The following is a 17,339-nucleotide window of genomic DNA, read 5'->3' on the forward strand; positions in this document are numbered from 1 at the left end:
AGTTAGGAAAATATTAAAGTGTTTTTTTTTCTTTCTCTATATAAGGGTTGAACCACCAAGTGATTCTCACTTATTTATTTATTTTTTATTACTGATAAAAAAAATATATTTAAATTTATATTCTATTTAGACACTCTTATATCCATAATTTATGTTAAAAAAACTCGTCTATTTGATGAAAACATATGATAAACATGCTATCAAATGGAGTTTGAAAAGAGAAACAAGGGAAAATTATGCATACTTACTTCTTGAGATTTTCTTAAAGATATTCATACACTTTAAATTGAAAAACAAATTCTCATGTATTTAATTTAATAAATTATCACACACGTTTTTTTTTTATTTGTGAAACTAAAAGAATGTGAATGCGATTCGTCTTAAATGGACCGGTTCCTGACCCAACTTTGAAATGTAAAACATTCCAGTGAAGTTAAATTTATATTTTAAAATATTAAAAAACAAAATTTATTATATTTTTTTAATAATTTTTCGCTGTTATGTAACACGCACGCGACAGCCAGATATGAAAAAGTGCAATAAAACACCTCCTTCAATTTGAGTGAAACTTTTTATCGTTAGTTACAGTTTTCACTTTGATAATTTAGTTATTTTCATTACAGTGCTTTGTTTATATAGACTATCATATCTCACGTGTCAAACCATATCCACAAACTTATCAGGTTTATTTGGTGTACCGGTAGGCACCGGACGAACACACGTAGCCGACCGACCGAACGCATAATAAATGTAAGTGCACCCGTAACAAGCTAAAGCAGTTAAGATACACCTCCGAAAAATAAGGAATACGCGTTGAAAGAAGATATGTTCTCCGGGTATTCCGGAGCACGATTGACAAGACCTATCCATAACCACCCCGAGCCCAAGGGATAGAAAGCCCATTAGGCAATCCTATAAATACTGTGCTCAAGCCAGAGAAAGGTACGTTTTTCATTCACTTACTAAACCACACTTAGAATCTCATACTTACTTGAGCGTCGGAGTGCCTTCGCAGGTACCCTCCCCCGCCCGACCGAAGGAGATATCAAGAAGGAGCGACCGACCGAAAGAGACGAAGACCGACACGTCAGCAACTATACTACATCAACCGACCGTGCCTGGGCCCCATCTCTCCACTCAGATACAATTGGCGCCCACCGTGGGGCCGAGGCAAATTTCCAATTGTTAAAGCTATAATGGTTGCGACAAGGAACAACAACGACGCTATGGCAGAACAGATGACTATGATTCAAACCCTCCAAACTCAGATGGAGGAACTGCAGCAAAAGGGGATGGAAGACCGTCGTCAACACGAAGAGAATAGACGCCGCCAAGAGGAAGAAATCACCTTATTGAGAGAGCAGAATGCACGACTCCAGCGACAGGTCGATAATCCCGAACGAGAAGGTCAATCCCATATGGCCGACCGAACCGCCTCTCGCATACCTACACCGGCCGACACCAATCCTGCTTCCAGAGCTGAAACAGTCGAAAGAAAATCAAGTAAAAGGGGTCATCCTTTTACAGACGAAATTATCACCACACCACTTCCTGACAAATGGAGAGGTCTCGCTATTAAACTCTATGACGGCTCGACCGACCCGGACGAGCATTTAAATGTCTACAAGACCAAATGACTCTGTATACCACAGATAATAATGTGTGGTGTAAAGTATTCCCCACGTCCCTCCAGGGAGAACCTCTTACCTGGTTTACAGAGCTGCCTCCGAACTCCATTGATGACTTTGACATCCTAGCCGTAAAATTCTCCACTCAGTATGCCACCAGCCGACCGCATCACATGTCCTCCATGTCTCTCCTAGTGGTACAACAAGAAAAAGGTGAATCTCTCAGAACCTTTCTAGATAGGTTCAACAAAGCATGTATGAACATCCGAGGACTCAAGCAGGAAGTTGCATTGCACCATTTGGTCTCGGCCATCCGGCCGAGCCGTTTTACTGAAAGTCTCATCAAGAAGCCGCCTCAAGACATGGAAGACCTTCGAACTCGAGCAACCAAATTCATGCAAATTGAGGAACACATTGATTACCACCAACGGTTCAAAACCGTCGGATCCGGAGTCCTCAAAGACCAAACCCCGAGCAAAGAAAGAGAAGTCGAGACCGAACGAACCGTGCGAACCACTCCAAGGTCCGACCGGAACAAAGGAGGCCGAATCCCCAGGTTTAACAGTTACACCCCCTTAACTGTGCCGAGGGGACGAGCCCTAGATGAAGCACTACAAACGGACTTAATCCCGATATTGAAGCAATATCAAACACAACCGAATGCAGATACCGCTAAGCATTGTCAATACCATCGAAACTTCGGCCACACGACCGAAGGATGTCAGGCTTTGAAGGACAAAATCGAAGAGCTCATCCAAGCTGGCCATTTGCGGCAGTTCGTCAAGAGGACAAGGAATTCAAGATCCCCACCACGGAGTACCGACCGTCCATCTCGTGGTGTCGACCGATCATACCGTAACTATTATAAACGCCGAACTGACCATAGCCAGACTTCGCGGAAACGCAGTGAAAGCCCCGTTCGGCGTACACGCCCCCGCAACACAAGTCCCGATCGAAACGCCCGCCCTCGCCAACGAGTTCGCGAAGTCATCAACATGATTGTTGGACCCGTTAACTTGGGCGAGCCGAACCACGAAGCAAATTATATAGCCGGGGGCTTTGCCGGTGGCGGGTGCTCAAATTCCGCCCGGAAGAAACATCTCCGGGACATCTAGTCCGCTCATGCTACCACAAGGAGGCGTCCACACATACCTCCGATCACCTTCACTGACGATGACTTCACAGCTATAGATCCAGCCCAGGACGACCCTATGGTAATCACTGTAGAAATTGACAAGTTCGCAATTGCCAAGACTTTGGTAGATCAGGGTAGCTCGGTCGATATATTATACTGGGAAGTTTTCAAGAAAATGCGCATCCCAGAAGCAGACATTCAACCCTATAACGAGCAAATTGTAGGGTTCTCAGGTGAACGGGTCGACACTAAGGGGTATATAGACCTGTATACAACCTTTGGTGAGGAAGACGGTCTCCATAAAACAATAAACGTACGATATCTGCTGGTTAACGCCCAGACTTCCTACAACATCCTGCTCGGCCGACCGTCCATCAACAAATTAAAAGCTATTGTCTCCACCCCACACTTGGCCATGAAATTCCCTTCGGCAAATGATGACATAGCAACAATCCATGTTGATCAAAAAATCGCTAGGGAATGTTATGTTGCGAATTTGAAAAGTGAGCCAACTCGGCGACTCTACTCGACCAATCCGGACGACCGACTCCCACAAAAACGAGGACGATCCCCCACACGACGTTCCGAACGACACATGTCCCGTCGTCAGATGATAGCCCTTGTTGATCTCGACCCTCGTATGGACGATCCCCGTATGGAAGCAGGAGAAGACCTGCATCCATTCCCACTTCGCGATGATCGCCACACTACACATGTTGGCACCTCACTAACGTCGGACGACCGATCGGCCATCGGCACAACGCTTGCTAAAAATGCCGACCTGTTCGCATGGACAACCGCTGACATGCCTGGTGTAGACCCGAAGGTCATTACCCACCGACTATCATTATATAAAGAAGCTAGACCAATAGCTCAGAAGAAAAGAAATTTAGGGGACGAACGACGCCAAGCCGCACGTGCCGAAGCTGATAAGTTATTACAAGCCGGATTCATTCGAAAAGCCCATTATACCACATGGCTAGCCAATGTAGTTATGGTAAAGAAAGCAAATGGAAAATGGCGAATGTGCGTTGATTACACGGACCTCAATAAGGCATGTCCAAAAGACTCTTATCCTCTGCCTACCATTGATCGTCTTGTTGATGGGGCGGTCGGACATCACATCCTCAGCTTCCTTGATGCCTATTCAGGTTATAATCAAATCCAAATGCACCCGGCCGACCGAAAGAAGACAGCCTTCATGACTGATTCCGGCAATTTCTATTATGAAGTTATGCCCCTTCGGACTCAAGAATGCCGGGGCCACTTATCAAAGACTAATGGACCATGTATTCCATGACATGATCGGCAGGAATGTTGAAGTCTATGTCGATGACATTGTTGTCAAATCCGACTCATGTAAGCAACATATTGCCGACCTAAAAGAAGTTTTTCAGGCCCTCCGCCAGCACCAGATGCGACTCAATCCTGACAAGTGTGCATTTGGCGTCGAGGGGGGGAAGTTCTTAGGTTTTATGTTTACCCATAGAGGCATAAAAGCTAACCCTGAGAAATGTAAAGCTATTTCCGAGATGAGAAGCCCCAACTCCATTCAGGAAATTCAGAGACTCATCGGCCGGCTCACCGCCTTATCTAGATTTGTTCCTAAACTTGCAGAACGAACGAGACCCATCGTCCGATTATTGAAAAAAGCATCTCGCTTTGAGTGGTCGGCCGAATGCGAAGAAATTTTTCTCCAATTGAAAACTTTTCTATCTTCCCCACCGGTCATCCAGAAACTGGACGCCCGAGAGCTCATTATAGTCTACCTCGCCGTTTCAAACGAAGCCGTCAGTTCGGTCTTAGTTCAAGAAATTAATTTTGAAGAACGGCCAGTTTATTTCGTCAGCCGCGCCCTCCACGACGCCGAAATCGGATACCAAACGATCGAAAAGGTGGCTATGGCTCTCATCATTACCGCCCGACGAATGCGTATGTATTTTCAAAATCATCGGATTATTGTTCGGACAAATTACCCCATTGTAAAGATTCTCACTAAGCCAGATTTAGCCGGACGAATGATCGGATGGACGATAAAACTATCCGAATTCCACATTCAGTACCAACCACGAGGGGCCATCAAGTCGCAAGCTCTTGCTGATTTCGCAACCGAACTCACCCCTTCCTCAGCCGAGACCGAACCCTCATCGTGGATCTTATACGTGGACGGCTCCTCCAACGAAAGGTCGTGCGGCGCTGGAGTCGTTTTGGAAGGCCCCGGCGAGATTGTCATCGAGCAAGCCCTAAAATTCGACTTCAAAACTTCAAATAATCAGGCCGAATATGAAGTCATTTTAGCCGGCCTACGCCTCGCTCAAGAATTGGAAATCACTAAGTTAATTTGTAAAAGTGATTCCAAACTAGTCATCGGTCAGCTTAATGACGAATATGAAGTCCGAGAAAGCTTTCTGCAACGATACTATCACTTAGTCAAACAGTTGATGAGTACATTTTTTGAAATTTCCATGCAACACGTTCGACGCGATCACAATACTCGCGCAGACGCCTTGTCCCAGTTGGCAACCACGAAGTGTAAGGGAATACATCGGTCGGTAATCCATGTTACGCTTGTACGCCCAAGCATCGACCTACAGGAATGCCTAACGACTGACGCGGAATCCACTTGGATTACCCCAATTAAGCAATATTTACTTGATGGTACATGTAGTCCTATAGGTGAAAAAACCATGAAGTTGCAGGCCGCCCGTTTCGTCTTAATCGGTGACGACCTTTATCGCCGAGGTTATACCCGGCCACTCCTTAAATGTTTGACACCTGATCAAGCCTCCTATGTCGTCCGGGAATTACATGAAGGTATTTGTGGTACTCACTCAGGCGCACGAACAATGGCTGCCAAAGTAGTCCGAGCCGGATACTATTGGCCGACCGTCCAAGGTGACTGTACCGATTTCGTCCAGAAATGCCTCAAATGTCAAGAGTTTGGTACTATGTCCCATAAAAAACCTGAAGAACTTCATTTTATGCTATCACCCTGGCCGTTTGTCCAATGGGGTTTGGACATCATTGGCCCTTTCGCCCCCGGTAAAGGCCAATGTAAATTCTTACTGGTCGGCATTGATTACTTTACCAAGTGGATCGAAGCCGAACCTCTGACTGCGATCACCGCTCGCAATGTGCAAAATTTCGTGTGGAAAAATATTGTTTGCCGCTTCGGCCTTCCACAGATCATCATCACCGATAACGGTCGACAGTTCACCGACCGGACGTTAGCTGAATTTTACGAGAAACTCCACATCAAACACATCGCCAGTTCAGTCGAACATCCGCAAACAAACGGACAAGCAGAGGCGGCAAACAAGGTCATCTTGAACGAACTAAAGAAACGTCTCGGCCCAGCAAAGGGCAACTGGACTGAAGAACTCTTAGAGGTCTTATGGGCATATCGCTGTACTCCTCAGACGACTACACAAGAAACGTCGTACAGCCTAACGTATGGCACTGAAGCTATGATCCCCGTCGAGATTGGAGAACCCTCTCTCCGCCGACAAACCCTTGATCTTGATCTAAACAAGGAAAGCCTCTCGGTCGGCCTCGATCTCATCAACGAACTTCGAGACAAGTGTAGGATTAGAGAAGAAGCATGCAAAATTCGGGCGGCCAGACGATACAACTCCAAGGTCAAACCGAGACTGTTCCACAAAGGCGACTTAGTATGGCGAATGCGGAGTAGCGCCCGGAAGGAAGGAAGCAAGTTCTCTAGCAATTGGGAAGGACCATTCCGCATAGTAGATACGGCAGCTGGTGGAGCCTATTACTTAGAACATTTATCTGGAAAGGACATACCGAGAACGTGGAATGCCACGCATCTCAAATTTTATTACAGTTGAACTTAATAAAAGTGTACTCTTTCCTCGCTCGGTCAGTTTTTTCCTAAGGAGGGTTTACGACCGAGAAGGTTTTAACGAGGCACTACAAAATTAAAATCTCCTATTCCTTTTATTACTCTCAATTTATGCCTCGTTCGGCATTCGAATTAACTTATTACTTTAAAGTAATCAGAATTATTTATGCCTCGTTCGGCATCCGAATTAACTTATTACTTTAAAGTAATCAGAATTATTTATGTCTCGTTCGACATCCGAATTAACTTATTACTTTAAAGTAATCAGAATTATTTATGCCTCGTTCGGCATTCGAATTAACTTATTACTTTAAAGTAATCAGAATTATTTATGTCTCGTTCGGCATCCGAATTAACTTATTACTTTAAAAGTAATCATAATTATTTATGCCTCGTTCGGCATCCGAATTAACTTATTACTTTAAAGTAATCAGAATTATTTATGCCTCGTTCGGCATCCGAATTAACTTATTACGTTAACGTATTCAGAATTATTTATGCCTCGTTCGACATCCGAATTAACTTATTACGTTAACGTATTCAGAATTATTTATGCCTCGTTCGGCATCAGGATTATCTTATTGCTTTAAATGAGGAAATTATTTATGCCTCGTTCGGCATCAGAATCAACTTATTACGTTAACGTATTCAGAATTATTTATGCCTCGTTCGGCATTACCTATGTCTCGTTCGGCACCCGAATTCAAAATCATTACTTATATATAAACCACACCATGTTTAGAAACTAATTCGGCCTACACATCATACATACTAGCTGAAATTATAAATATACAAAATGCAAAGTGTATATTGCCCACATGCCGGGTCCAGCAAATTCTCTATGGAACATTGTTCATTAATTCTTCAAATGAGGCGTCCGGTTGTGGGCCAGGAGTCTCCGCCTCGGCCTCCGCCGACCATGTTTGTATCTTTGTAACCTACCAATATGATAAGTAAACAACATATTAAAGAAAAATCCAAATGTACCTGAGTGGAGAGATGGGGCCCAGGCACAGTCGGTTGATGTAGTATAGTTGCTGACGTGTCGGTCTTCGTCTCTTTCGGTCGGTCGCTCCTTCTTGATGTCTCCTTCAGTCGGGCGGGGGAGGGTACTTGCGAAGGCACTCCGACGCTCAAGTAAGTATGAGATTCTAAGTGTGGTTTAGTAAGTGAATGAAAAACGTACATTTCTCTGGCTTGAGCACAGTATTTATAGGATTGCCTAATGGGCTTTCTATCCCTTGGGCTCGGGGTGGTTATGGATAGGTCTTGTCAATCGTGCTCCAGAATACCCGGGGAACATATCTTCTTTCAACGCGTATTCCTTATTTTTCGGAGGTGTATCTTAACTGCTTTAGCTTGTTACGGGTGCACTTACATTTATTATGCGGTCGGTCGGTCGGCTACGTGTGTTTGTCCGGTGCCTACCGGTACATTTATAAAATCATAATGAAACTTTGTAAAAATGGATTTGGACTAGTCCGATAAAAAAATCTTTAGTTAAACAAATTATAGTTTAATCTCTTTAGTGGTTACTACCTTACATAATCACTTATTACTTTAGAGACATATATCCATAAATGTCTCATAGATAATTTTTTTTCATGCATGTTCGAGATCAATTTGACCATCTATAATTCATTATTAGAAATATCACTTATTTTTTTCTATAGATTATTTATTACATGCTAAAAAGTATAATATAAATGCTTTTATTTGTTGCACGTATTAACCATGATTATAATTTACTCTTATCATATGGTTCAATGGGTGCAAAAACTAGATGTAATTAGAGAAGTTGTTGCAAAATTGTTCCAAGGGAACCAGTCTGGTAGCATCTTAATTGAAATCTTTTTATTCAAACAAGTTGAAAACCTTGTCGACATAAACTCATCAAGTTGACAATTTTATAATCTATATTTTCAGCCACTTTAATGTCCATAGCAAAATAGTGGAGAAAACAAAACCTTATCCACCTAATAATGCAACTGATTCAATGTAGCATCCCAAAATGACTTTTTCTATATGTAACGGCCAATTTAATCAGCTTTTAAGATTATAGCATCTGTCCAAAATCTTCATTGATCAATAATTAGAATAAATTAATAATCTTCCATTTAATAATTTATGCAAAATTCGATTTCAACATCCACATGTAGTGGACTTTGCTCACACATATTTATATTTAGTTAATACATTGCAATCAATATTATATTGTAAATTTAGCACTCTATATTTAAATATTGTTTCATTTTCTCACCACTCCTCACTTTGTTTATTTCAGATATTAAGTTTATTCAAAATTGTTTTTCTTTTCTTCTCAGTTTTTGGATACCCAATTTTAAATCAAACTTTACTTGTTGGCATGACTTATTTTCAATTTATTGTTTTATTTAACTATTCTGCATACTACTCATACAACATGAAACCAACGTGTATTTTATAAATTGAAATTTCTTCCAATTTTTGAAACTAAAGACTCAGTCATGTCCATTTGAAATGTCTTGATGCATTAAATTGATGTTTCTGATTTTATTTAATTAAATTGGGTTATGAATCCTTTATTTAATAGAAGAAAGTAACACGACATTCAAATCAGCCATGACCATTCTAGAAGTTCTTCTTCTATCCTTCCATTTCTCACCGCATCTATTCATTAATCTCTTTTAAAATGTGTATTATATAACACCATTCTTCTTCTATCAAAATCTTAGGAAATAATTTTAGATTATATAATATTACAAATGAATAAAATATTCATATTATAAAAATGAGTTAGATTTAAATTTCATAATTTATCATAAGAAATTATATTATATTATATTAACACATGACTCAATATGCTCAAATAGATTGGTCTTTTAAATAAGTGTATACCTTTTAGGCCTTCTAGAATTAAAGACTTTACTATTAACAAATATACAAATAAACTTTGCTTGTACTTTCAGTATCTTCCTTTAACCTAGCCAACACTCTAGCTTTTATTTGTTTTGGACTGCACCATTTTAGTCAAAAGCAAAAGCAATCTTAATTAGTTAACATTATTTTAAAACTATACTGAATGAAGGAGTAAGAGACGTAAGTAGTATAAATATTTATATTACTCCATAAAAGATATGAATAGTTACGTTTTCTTTTACAAAATATAAATAATATTATGTCCTATTCATAATTCAAGTTATCTCATTGAGTAATTAACATTTTTAAAATGAATTCAACGAGCATGTGTTAACAAACGATTTACCAACAGTGTAAATATTTATTTAGTTAAGTATATATTTTTTAATTCAAACAGAGAGAGAGAAGAGAAAAAAAAAAGAGAGCCTTTTGACAAGTGACAGCAGAAGCTAAGAATGGGTATAATGATAGATAAAAAGTCAAAGAACATGGAGTTGACGAGGCTTAGGTTTGATTTGAAGTAAATTCAAATTGGGTCGGGTAATTAGGAAAAGGATTCGGGTCATGTTTCAGCATAGTAGACTAATCTAATAAGTTCTCAACTTAAATGGTGTCTTAAATGAGATCGAGATCGGTACGATACGTAAAGTGTTCAATTTAAAAAGTATTTATTAAATTTTTGATAATTTTAATACATTTTTAACATAATTTTAATAAAAAATCAAATTTTATTATATAAATTATTATTATAATTAAAAAATAAGAAACAAATTATTGTGAGTCAATTATAAAAAAAAAAGTAATTGAAATATAATTATTTCTATAAATCTTTGTTGTCAATTTATATAATTTATTATTATATAATATATAAATTCGTGTGTACGTATTCTACATTTACGTGTGTCTATGTCCGTATCGTATTTGGTATGTAATAGGGATACACAGGGAGTAATAGAAGGTAAGTGAGGGGAAGGTTCGTGCAACAATCATTGAAGGCACCTCCGTTGAAACTAAAACATGTTTTGAAGGCTATATATGTTCATTTTCCACTATCTCATCCACTCAAAATCTTCCTTCCATCCTTCTTCTTCCTCTTACTCTTAAGAAACCATTTCTATCAGAAACATTACTGATGGCAAACCCAAACCCTCTTCAACTTTCTGCTCTTAATCAAATAAAACTGCATCTTCTTGGAGAACTTTCTCCCCTTCCACTCACTCCCTCCTCTAACCTCACCACTACCAACTTCTCTTTTCTATTTCAGGAACCAGACCCTACCTCCTCTCAATCAAGCTCCCTCTGTTCCCAATCTTCAACTTCTAACTCATCCGCAACACTCGACAATTTTTTCTCTGATTTCTTCGACTTCTCACCTACTTCCACACAAAACCAGTTCCCCCTCTTCCAAATCGACTCCAAACCCCAAATACTTGATCACCAAACCCCGAAACCCCACCCTCAAACATCAACCTCGGAATTCACGTTTCCGAACACACAGGATTGTAAGAAACCTCAACCAAATCGAAAGCCGTCGCTGCAAATCTCTCTCCCGAAAAAGACGGAGTGGATCCAGTTCGGAGAGGGCGAGGTTGCGGGAAAGGTTGCGCAGAAGGCGGCGGAAGAGAAGAAGCACTACAGAGGAGTTCGACAGAGACCGTGGGGGAAGTTCGCGGCGGAGATCCGCGACCCCAACAAACGCGGCTCCAGGGTGTGGCTCGGGACGTTCGAAACGGCTCTGGAAGCTGCCAAAGCCTACGACCGAGCCGCGTTCAGGCTTCGCGGCTCCAAAGCCATCCTCAACTTTCCCCTCGAAGCCGGCGCCGATAACCGCAAACGCCAAAGGGAAGAGGAAGAGCCGGTGCCGGAAGTGGTTAAGAGGGAAAAGATAGAAGATTCCGACGTCACCCGTATTAGGGATGCTCCCTTAACGCCGTCTAGCTGGCCAGGCTTCTGGGCTTCTGATGCTAACGGAATCTTCGCCGTGCCGCCTCTGTCGCCGTTATCTCCTCATCCGGCGATGGGTTATCCACAGCTTATGGTTGTGTGAAATTAAAATCACCCTTTTTTTCCTTTTTCCTCCTCGAAAATCGAGATTATTTGTTTATTCGTTTGTTTGAATTGAATTATTGTTTGTGCCTATTCTACTGCGTTCATTAAAAAACAAAGCAACATTCATTGTACATGGCAACATGCAACATGACGTGCAGACAACCTATTCATTAATATTAAAGATACGCTGAAATAAAACCATCGATTTGTCTAATGACCATGCTAATAGCGATATAAGCAATGGAACTTGGATTGAAAATGCATATTCTAGAGTTATCAACTCACGAAAATGCAGGAAAATTAGGTGTGGAGCAATCTCATATCAGCAACGAGAAAATAACAAGAAATGTATGAGGCTAAGAATAACCAGAGAGAAGAAATGCTCAACAATGGAAGACAACGTGGCCAGAAAAGGAGAGTTTCCATAAGAGGGACTTTAGAACTCAAAACATGGATCCAACACTGAGTTTGGTTGGACTATTTACTCTTGGAGTGGATTTGAAGGCTCAGATAAAGTGTTAGTGCTGGTAATATCAAATTGGTAATTGGCTCATTTCTCATCACATCAAAAAGTTATATACAACTTTTTAAGTTCAAATTATCATTTTTGTTTAGAAAGTTCACGTGGCTTGGTGAGAGTTAGAGTGATTCGTTAATAAGATTTAATTGGCTGTGTAAAATAAGGGTACCATAAGGATTGAAATTTTATATTGATACAGAAAATTGGAAATAAAACGATTGATTTAATGTTAAAAATAAAAAATAACATAGTATATTTCATTATATGAAATTATTTTATGAATGGTGATTACCAACACCAAATACCTAAATTAAATTCATCAAAGGTTTAAAAAATATTTATTTATATTGAAATGTTAGTTTTTTTTTATTGAAGTTTCACTTGTGTTCGGCCACAGCACTAATTTGGTTCTAAAAAAATAATTATGATTTTTTTTCTTTTAATTACACATTTCAAACATAAATATATAAATATATGTATAATTATTAATATTTAAATAATTATTTTTATTTTAAAATTTTCATAACTTTAAGATAAAGATATTTGGTAAATTAATTAATAATATATTTTTTTTTTATGTTACAGTCACATTAATAATATGATCTACCATTTTTTTCATTTAAATCTACTTATTTTTAACTGTTACTCCCCTCTCTTACCACTTTCCTATGCTCCAAACAAAACATAACTCCAATAATTACTATTCTTATTCTTATTTTGCACGACTAAGAAAATAATAAAGATACAAAAGAAGGATAAATATTAATTATATTTAAGATAATATATATTTTTAAAATTTTATGATACTTAACTTAAAAATTATATAAAAAATGGAATTATTTTATAATGTAATACATGTCAATTAAAGAAAGAAAAGAAAACTCTACATCGTTGTTTTTCAACTGAAGGGTGATAGACTTTTTCCTACTTTTGACTTTATACGTTACTTTTTTTGTGCAAATATTGAATTATACCAAATAATGACACAAAATCTCATATATGTGGCATATGGTGTCTGGTCAAAGTCGTACCTAGAAAAATATTTTATTTTATTTTTTATATTCTAAATATTTTTTTTACAAGAACTGCCTGAGTCTAACAAGATCACTGCACGTGATAGTTTTACTTAAGAATATTTAACACAATCACATACACATAAAATACTCCAACTTAAAATCAATGATTAAGTTTTATATCAAGTGGCTGCACTTATTTTCTTCTGTTTCCTATCATCATTATCTTCAATAAAGGACTGAAAATGACATATCGTGTGATCACATATAATACCTTCTATGTAATTTGTGCTTTTTTTTTTAATTTTAATAATATCATTATGAGTGGTAATGGTTGTTTGTGGTAACTAGAGGAAAGAGAGTAATATGCAGAAGGCAAAGAAGATATACAAGAGAAAGCTCAAATAGAGTATGTATATTCATAATAACAAAAAACATAAATACAGTGTTTTATAGAGTACATGGAAATAGAAACATATGAATAGATAACAGAGTTTGTTGTTGTTAACTAATATCTCTCCTTAAATTAATGGTTGGATTGGGAACAACCATCAGTTTATTCCGAAATGAGTGAAAGGAGGTAGCAGTCAATGGCTTGGTGAGAATATCAACGATTTGAGTGGTTCCAGGAATATGAGTAAGATGAAGGTGCTTTTGTTGAATAGATCTAAATCAAAATGTTTTGTTTTGGAATGCATGACACGATTAACAACAAGGAGAGCAACTCCAAGATTATCAGTGTATATGGATGGAGTATGAATAGGAACACATAACCCATGAAGGAGATTAGTTGTCCACTTGATTTCTACGAGGGTTGCTGCTATACTGCGATATTCAGCTTCAGTAGTGCTTCGTGAGACTACCTTTTGTTTGTTGGATGCCTAAGATATATGATTGAGACCAAGGAAAACTGTATACCCAGTGGTGGATTTTCTATCATCTAGATCTGAACCCCAATCAGCATAAGCATAGGCTTGAAGATGAAGGTGTGAAGACTTGCGAAGGAGAAGACCATGAGTCTGAGAGCCTGCTAGGTAATGTATGATTCACTTCACGACCTTCCAATGATGTTGTTGAGGATGGTGCATAAATTGGAAGACCTTATTGACACTATAGAAGAGTTCAGGACGAGTGATAAGAATGTATTGAAGGGAGCCAACGACAGAGCGATAGAGCGAGGCATTGTCAAACACAATGGTTCCATCCTAAGATAAATGAGGAGAAGAGACCATGGGTATGGGCTGAGATTTTGACAGAAGCATGTTGGATTTATGTAAGAGATCTTTAATATATTTATTTTGTGAAAGATGAAGAGAGCCATCAGTTGTCCACGAAGTTTCTACACCAGAAAGTAATGAAGCTTGCCAAGATCCTTTGGGCCAAAATGCTATTGAAGGGAGTGAATAATAGATGATAATATCATCCACATAAATAAGAGTGAATAAGAGTTGTATACGAACTTCTTGTGATGATAATATCATCCACATAAATGAGGACAAATAAGGTAGCGTTATTCTGAGACTTGATGAAGGGTGATGAGATAGATTTAGTAGATGAAAAACCAAAGGATGAAAGAACAATACTTAACTTCTGAAACCATGATTGTGGTGCTTGTTTGAAACCATAAATAGCTTTGTGGAGCTTACAAACAAGATTGGAATTTGCATACTTAACTTCTGAAACCATGATTGTGGTGCTTGTTTGAAACCATAAATAGCTTTGTGGAGCTTACAAACAAGATTGGAATTTGCATATTCAAAACCAGGGGGCTGAAGTATGAAAACGTCCTCTTGTAAATCACCATAAAGAAAAGCATTGTTAATGTCTATTTGATTAATATGCCAATTATATGATAAAGTTAGGGTGCGAATAATGCGTATTGTAGTTAGTTTGACTACCAGACTAAATGTTTCAGAGTAATCCAAATCTTCAAGTTGATGAAAACCTTTGGCAACCAACCTCAATTTGTGTTTGTGTAAGGTGCCATTAGGATTGTATTTATTTTTAAAAACCCACTTGCAACCAATGGGTTGAATGTCAGGAGGTAAAGTAGTCAAGGTCCAGGTTTGGTTAGCGCACAAAGCTTTGTATTCTTCATGCATGCAACATACTAGTGAGGTTGGTGAAGAGCATCTTTAACTGTTATGGGAACAAAAAAAGAACTGAAAGATGTATTATAATGTTATGTGTTTGAATATGTCAGACTTTCCACGTGTAATCATGGGATGGTTATTTTGAATGCAAGGAGAAGATGGTGAACCTGCATAAGAGGTTAGAGATAGAGATATATATAAAGAATGAGTGATATCAAGAGTGACAAAAGAAGAAGAAGTAAGAGTAGAAGATGGTATTAAAGCAAGAGTTAAAGGAAAAGTAGAAAGCATATCAGGTTCAACAAGAGATATAGTAGAAAAATGTAAGAGAAAAGGAAAAAAAATTCATCAAATAAAACATGACGACTAATATAAATTTTACCAAAGGGTGATAAGCATAGGTAACCTTTATGTGTAGGACTATAACCAATAAACATGTAGATAGTGGAATGAAAAGCAAACTTATGTTTGTTATACGGACAAAGTAAAGGATAACATGCACAACCAAAACTTTTAAAAAAATTGTAGTTAAGTTGTTTGTTGAAAAACTGATGATATGGATTGTCATAGTGAATGGTAGAAAAAGGTAAAACATTGATTATAGATGTTGTTGTGGTGAAGGCTTCACCCTAGAATATCATTGGAAGAGATGCAGTAGCGAGCAAAGCAAGACCCATATCAGTTATATGGCGATTTTTTCTTTCAATAGAGTCGTTTTGCTCATGGGTGTGAGAACATGTAAGGCGATGAAGAATGCAATGAGTAGCAAGATAAGGTTTAAAACAGAGAAATTCTTTAACATTGTCTGACTGAATACATTTGAGTTGAAAACCAATTTGTTTTTCAGCAAATTTGTGAAAAGTTTGAAAAACAGTACATACTTGAGATTTATGTTGAAGGAGATATAGCCATACATATCTAGAATAAGCATATAAAAAAGTAATTTAGTAGAAATAACCATTAGAAGCAGGTATAGGTGCAGGACCCCAAATGTCAAGATAAACAAGTTGAAGAAGTGCATTGAAAATAGTAGTAGAATTAAAAAATGGTAGTTGATGCATTTTGCCAAGCATGCGGGAGTCACAAAAATTGTGATTAATATTGTGAGGAAGATTACAATGTTTCAATATTTTATTAATGATATTAGCATGTGCATGGCCAAAACGATGATGCCATGAGAAAGACATTATTGTCACGAGCAAATTTAGAAAAGCTTAAAAGATTTTTTTGTAATATAAGGAACATGTAAAGTTAATTTACAGAAAAAAAAAGATTTGAAGAAGAGGAATCAGTATAGGTAGCGAAGCCAATGTGTTTGATATGCAAGCCAACACCATTACCTATGGTTACAGAATTAGAACCTGTGTAGGGAGTCTTGTTTGTGAAGGATGATTCATCATGAGTGAGATGATGGGTTGTTCCACTATCCAGATACCAGAGATTGTCTGGAACAAGCGGTGGTGCACCAAGAATGGAGGGTTCGCTGTCATCACAAACTGAAAGAGCAAAGTGAGAGGTATTAACACTTATCACAAATTGAGAGGACCTATCATACTTGTGCCGACAACTATCAGCAGAGTGGCACAATTTCTTGCATATCTGGCACATGATTTTGGGAAAATTGGAAGAAGTAGAAGGAGACAACAATGTATTCTTGGAATGATATAGGTGTTGAGGAGAATGTTGAGGTGATTTGGAAGAAGACGAACAAGACTGTCCACGACCTTGTTTATTGTAAGAACGAAAATGGGAGGAGACGTAGGTATTATGGGCTTGAATAAGACACTCAATAGAAAGGAAGGTTTTCTTAAAATGTTCTTCCTAAGCCAAAAGAAGAGCTTCAAGATCTTTAACGGTGTATGGGTCCAGTCTTGAGGTAACGAAGGTGATGAAGGAGTCATAGTCATCAGACAAGCCATTCAAGATTGCTTCAATATGGTCTTCAGAAGAGATAGGACAACCAACAACAATGAGAATATCCATATTTTTAAAGATCAAGTGATGTTATTTAAAAAAGTAGAATTATGTTTCATTTAAGATTATTTAAAAAAATTTAAAAAGTTAAAATTAAATTCTCATAGTTAATCAAGAAGGAGCAAGAATTTTCTGTCAAACTCATTGTCCCAAGCTAGCTTGAGCGA

The 17,339-nt window shown here is 38.3% G+C and overlaps 2 protein-coding genes across 2 annotated transcripts; both read left to right on the forward strand.

Moving 5' to 3' along the window:
• Positions 1-1,633: 1,633 nt before the first annotated feature.
• On the forward strand, positions 1,634-2,743 carry LOC137809914 (uncharacterized). Its single transcript, XM_068610973.1, has one exon. The coding sequence runs from the start codon at positions 1,634-1,636 to the stop codon at positions 2,741-2,743; it is 1,110 nt and encodes a 369-aa protein (XP_068467074.1).
• Positions 2,744-10,495: 7,752 nt separating this feature from the next.
• Positions 10,496-11,662, forward strand: LOC137810475 (ethylene-responsive transcription factor 6-like). The gene has a single exon (XM_068611743.1). It carries the CDS (start codon positions 10,656-10,658, stop codon positions 11,568-11,570), a length of 915 nt encoding a protein of 304 aa, XP_068467844.1. The 5' UTR covers positions 10,496-10,655; the 3' UTR covers positions 11,571-11,662.
• Positions 11,663-17,339: the final 5,677 nt, after the last annotated feature.

The sequence above is a fragment of the Phaseolus vulgaris genome, chromosome 2, assembly GCF_000499845.2.
Source record: "Phaseolus vulgaris cultivar G19833 chromosome 2, P. vulgaris v2.0, whole genome shotgun sequence".
Taxonomy (NCBI): Eukaryota; Viridiplantae; Streptophyta; class Magnoliopsida; order Fabales; family Fabaceae; genus Phaseolus; species Phaseolus vulgaris.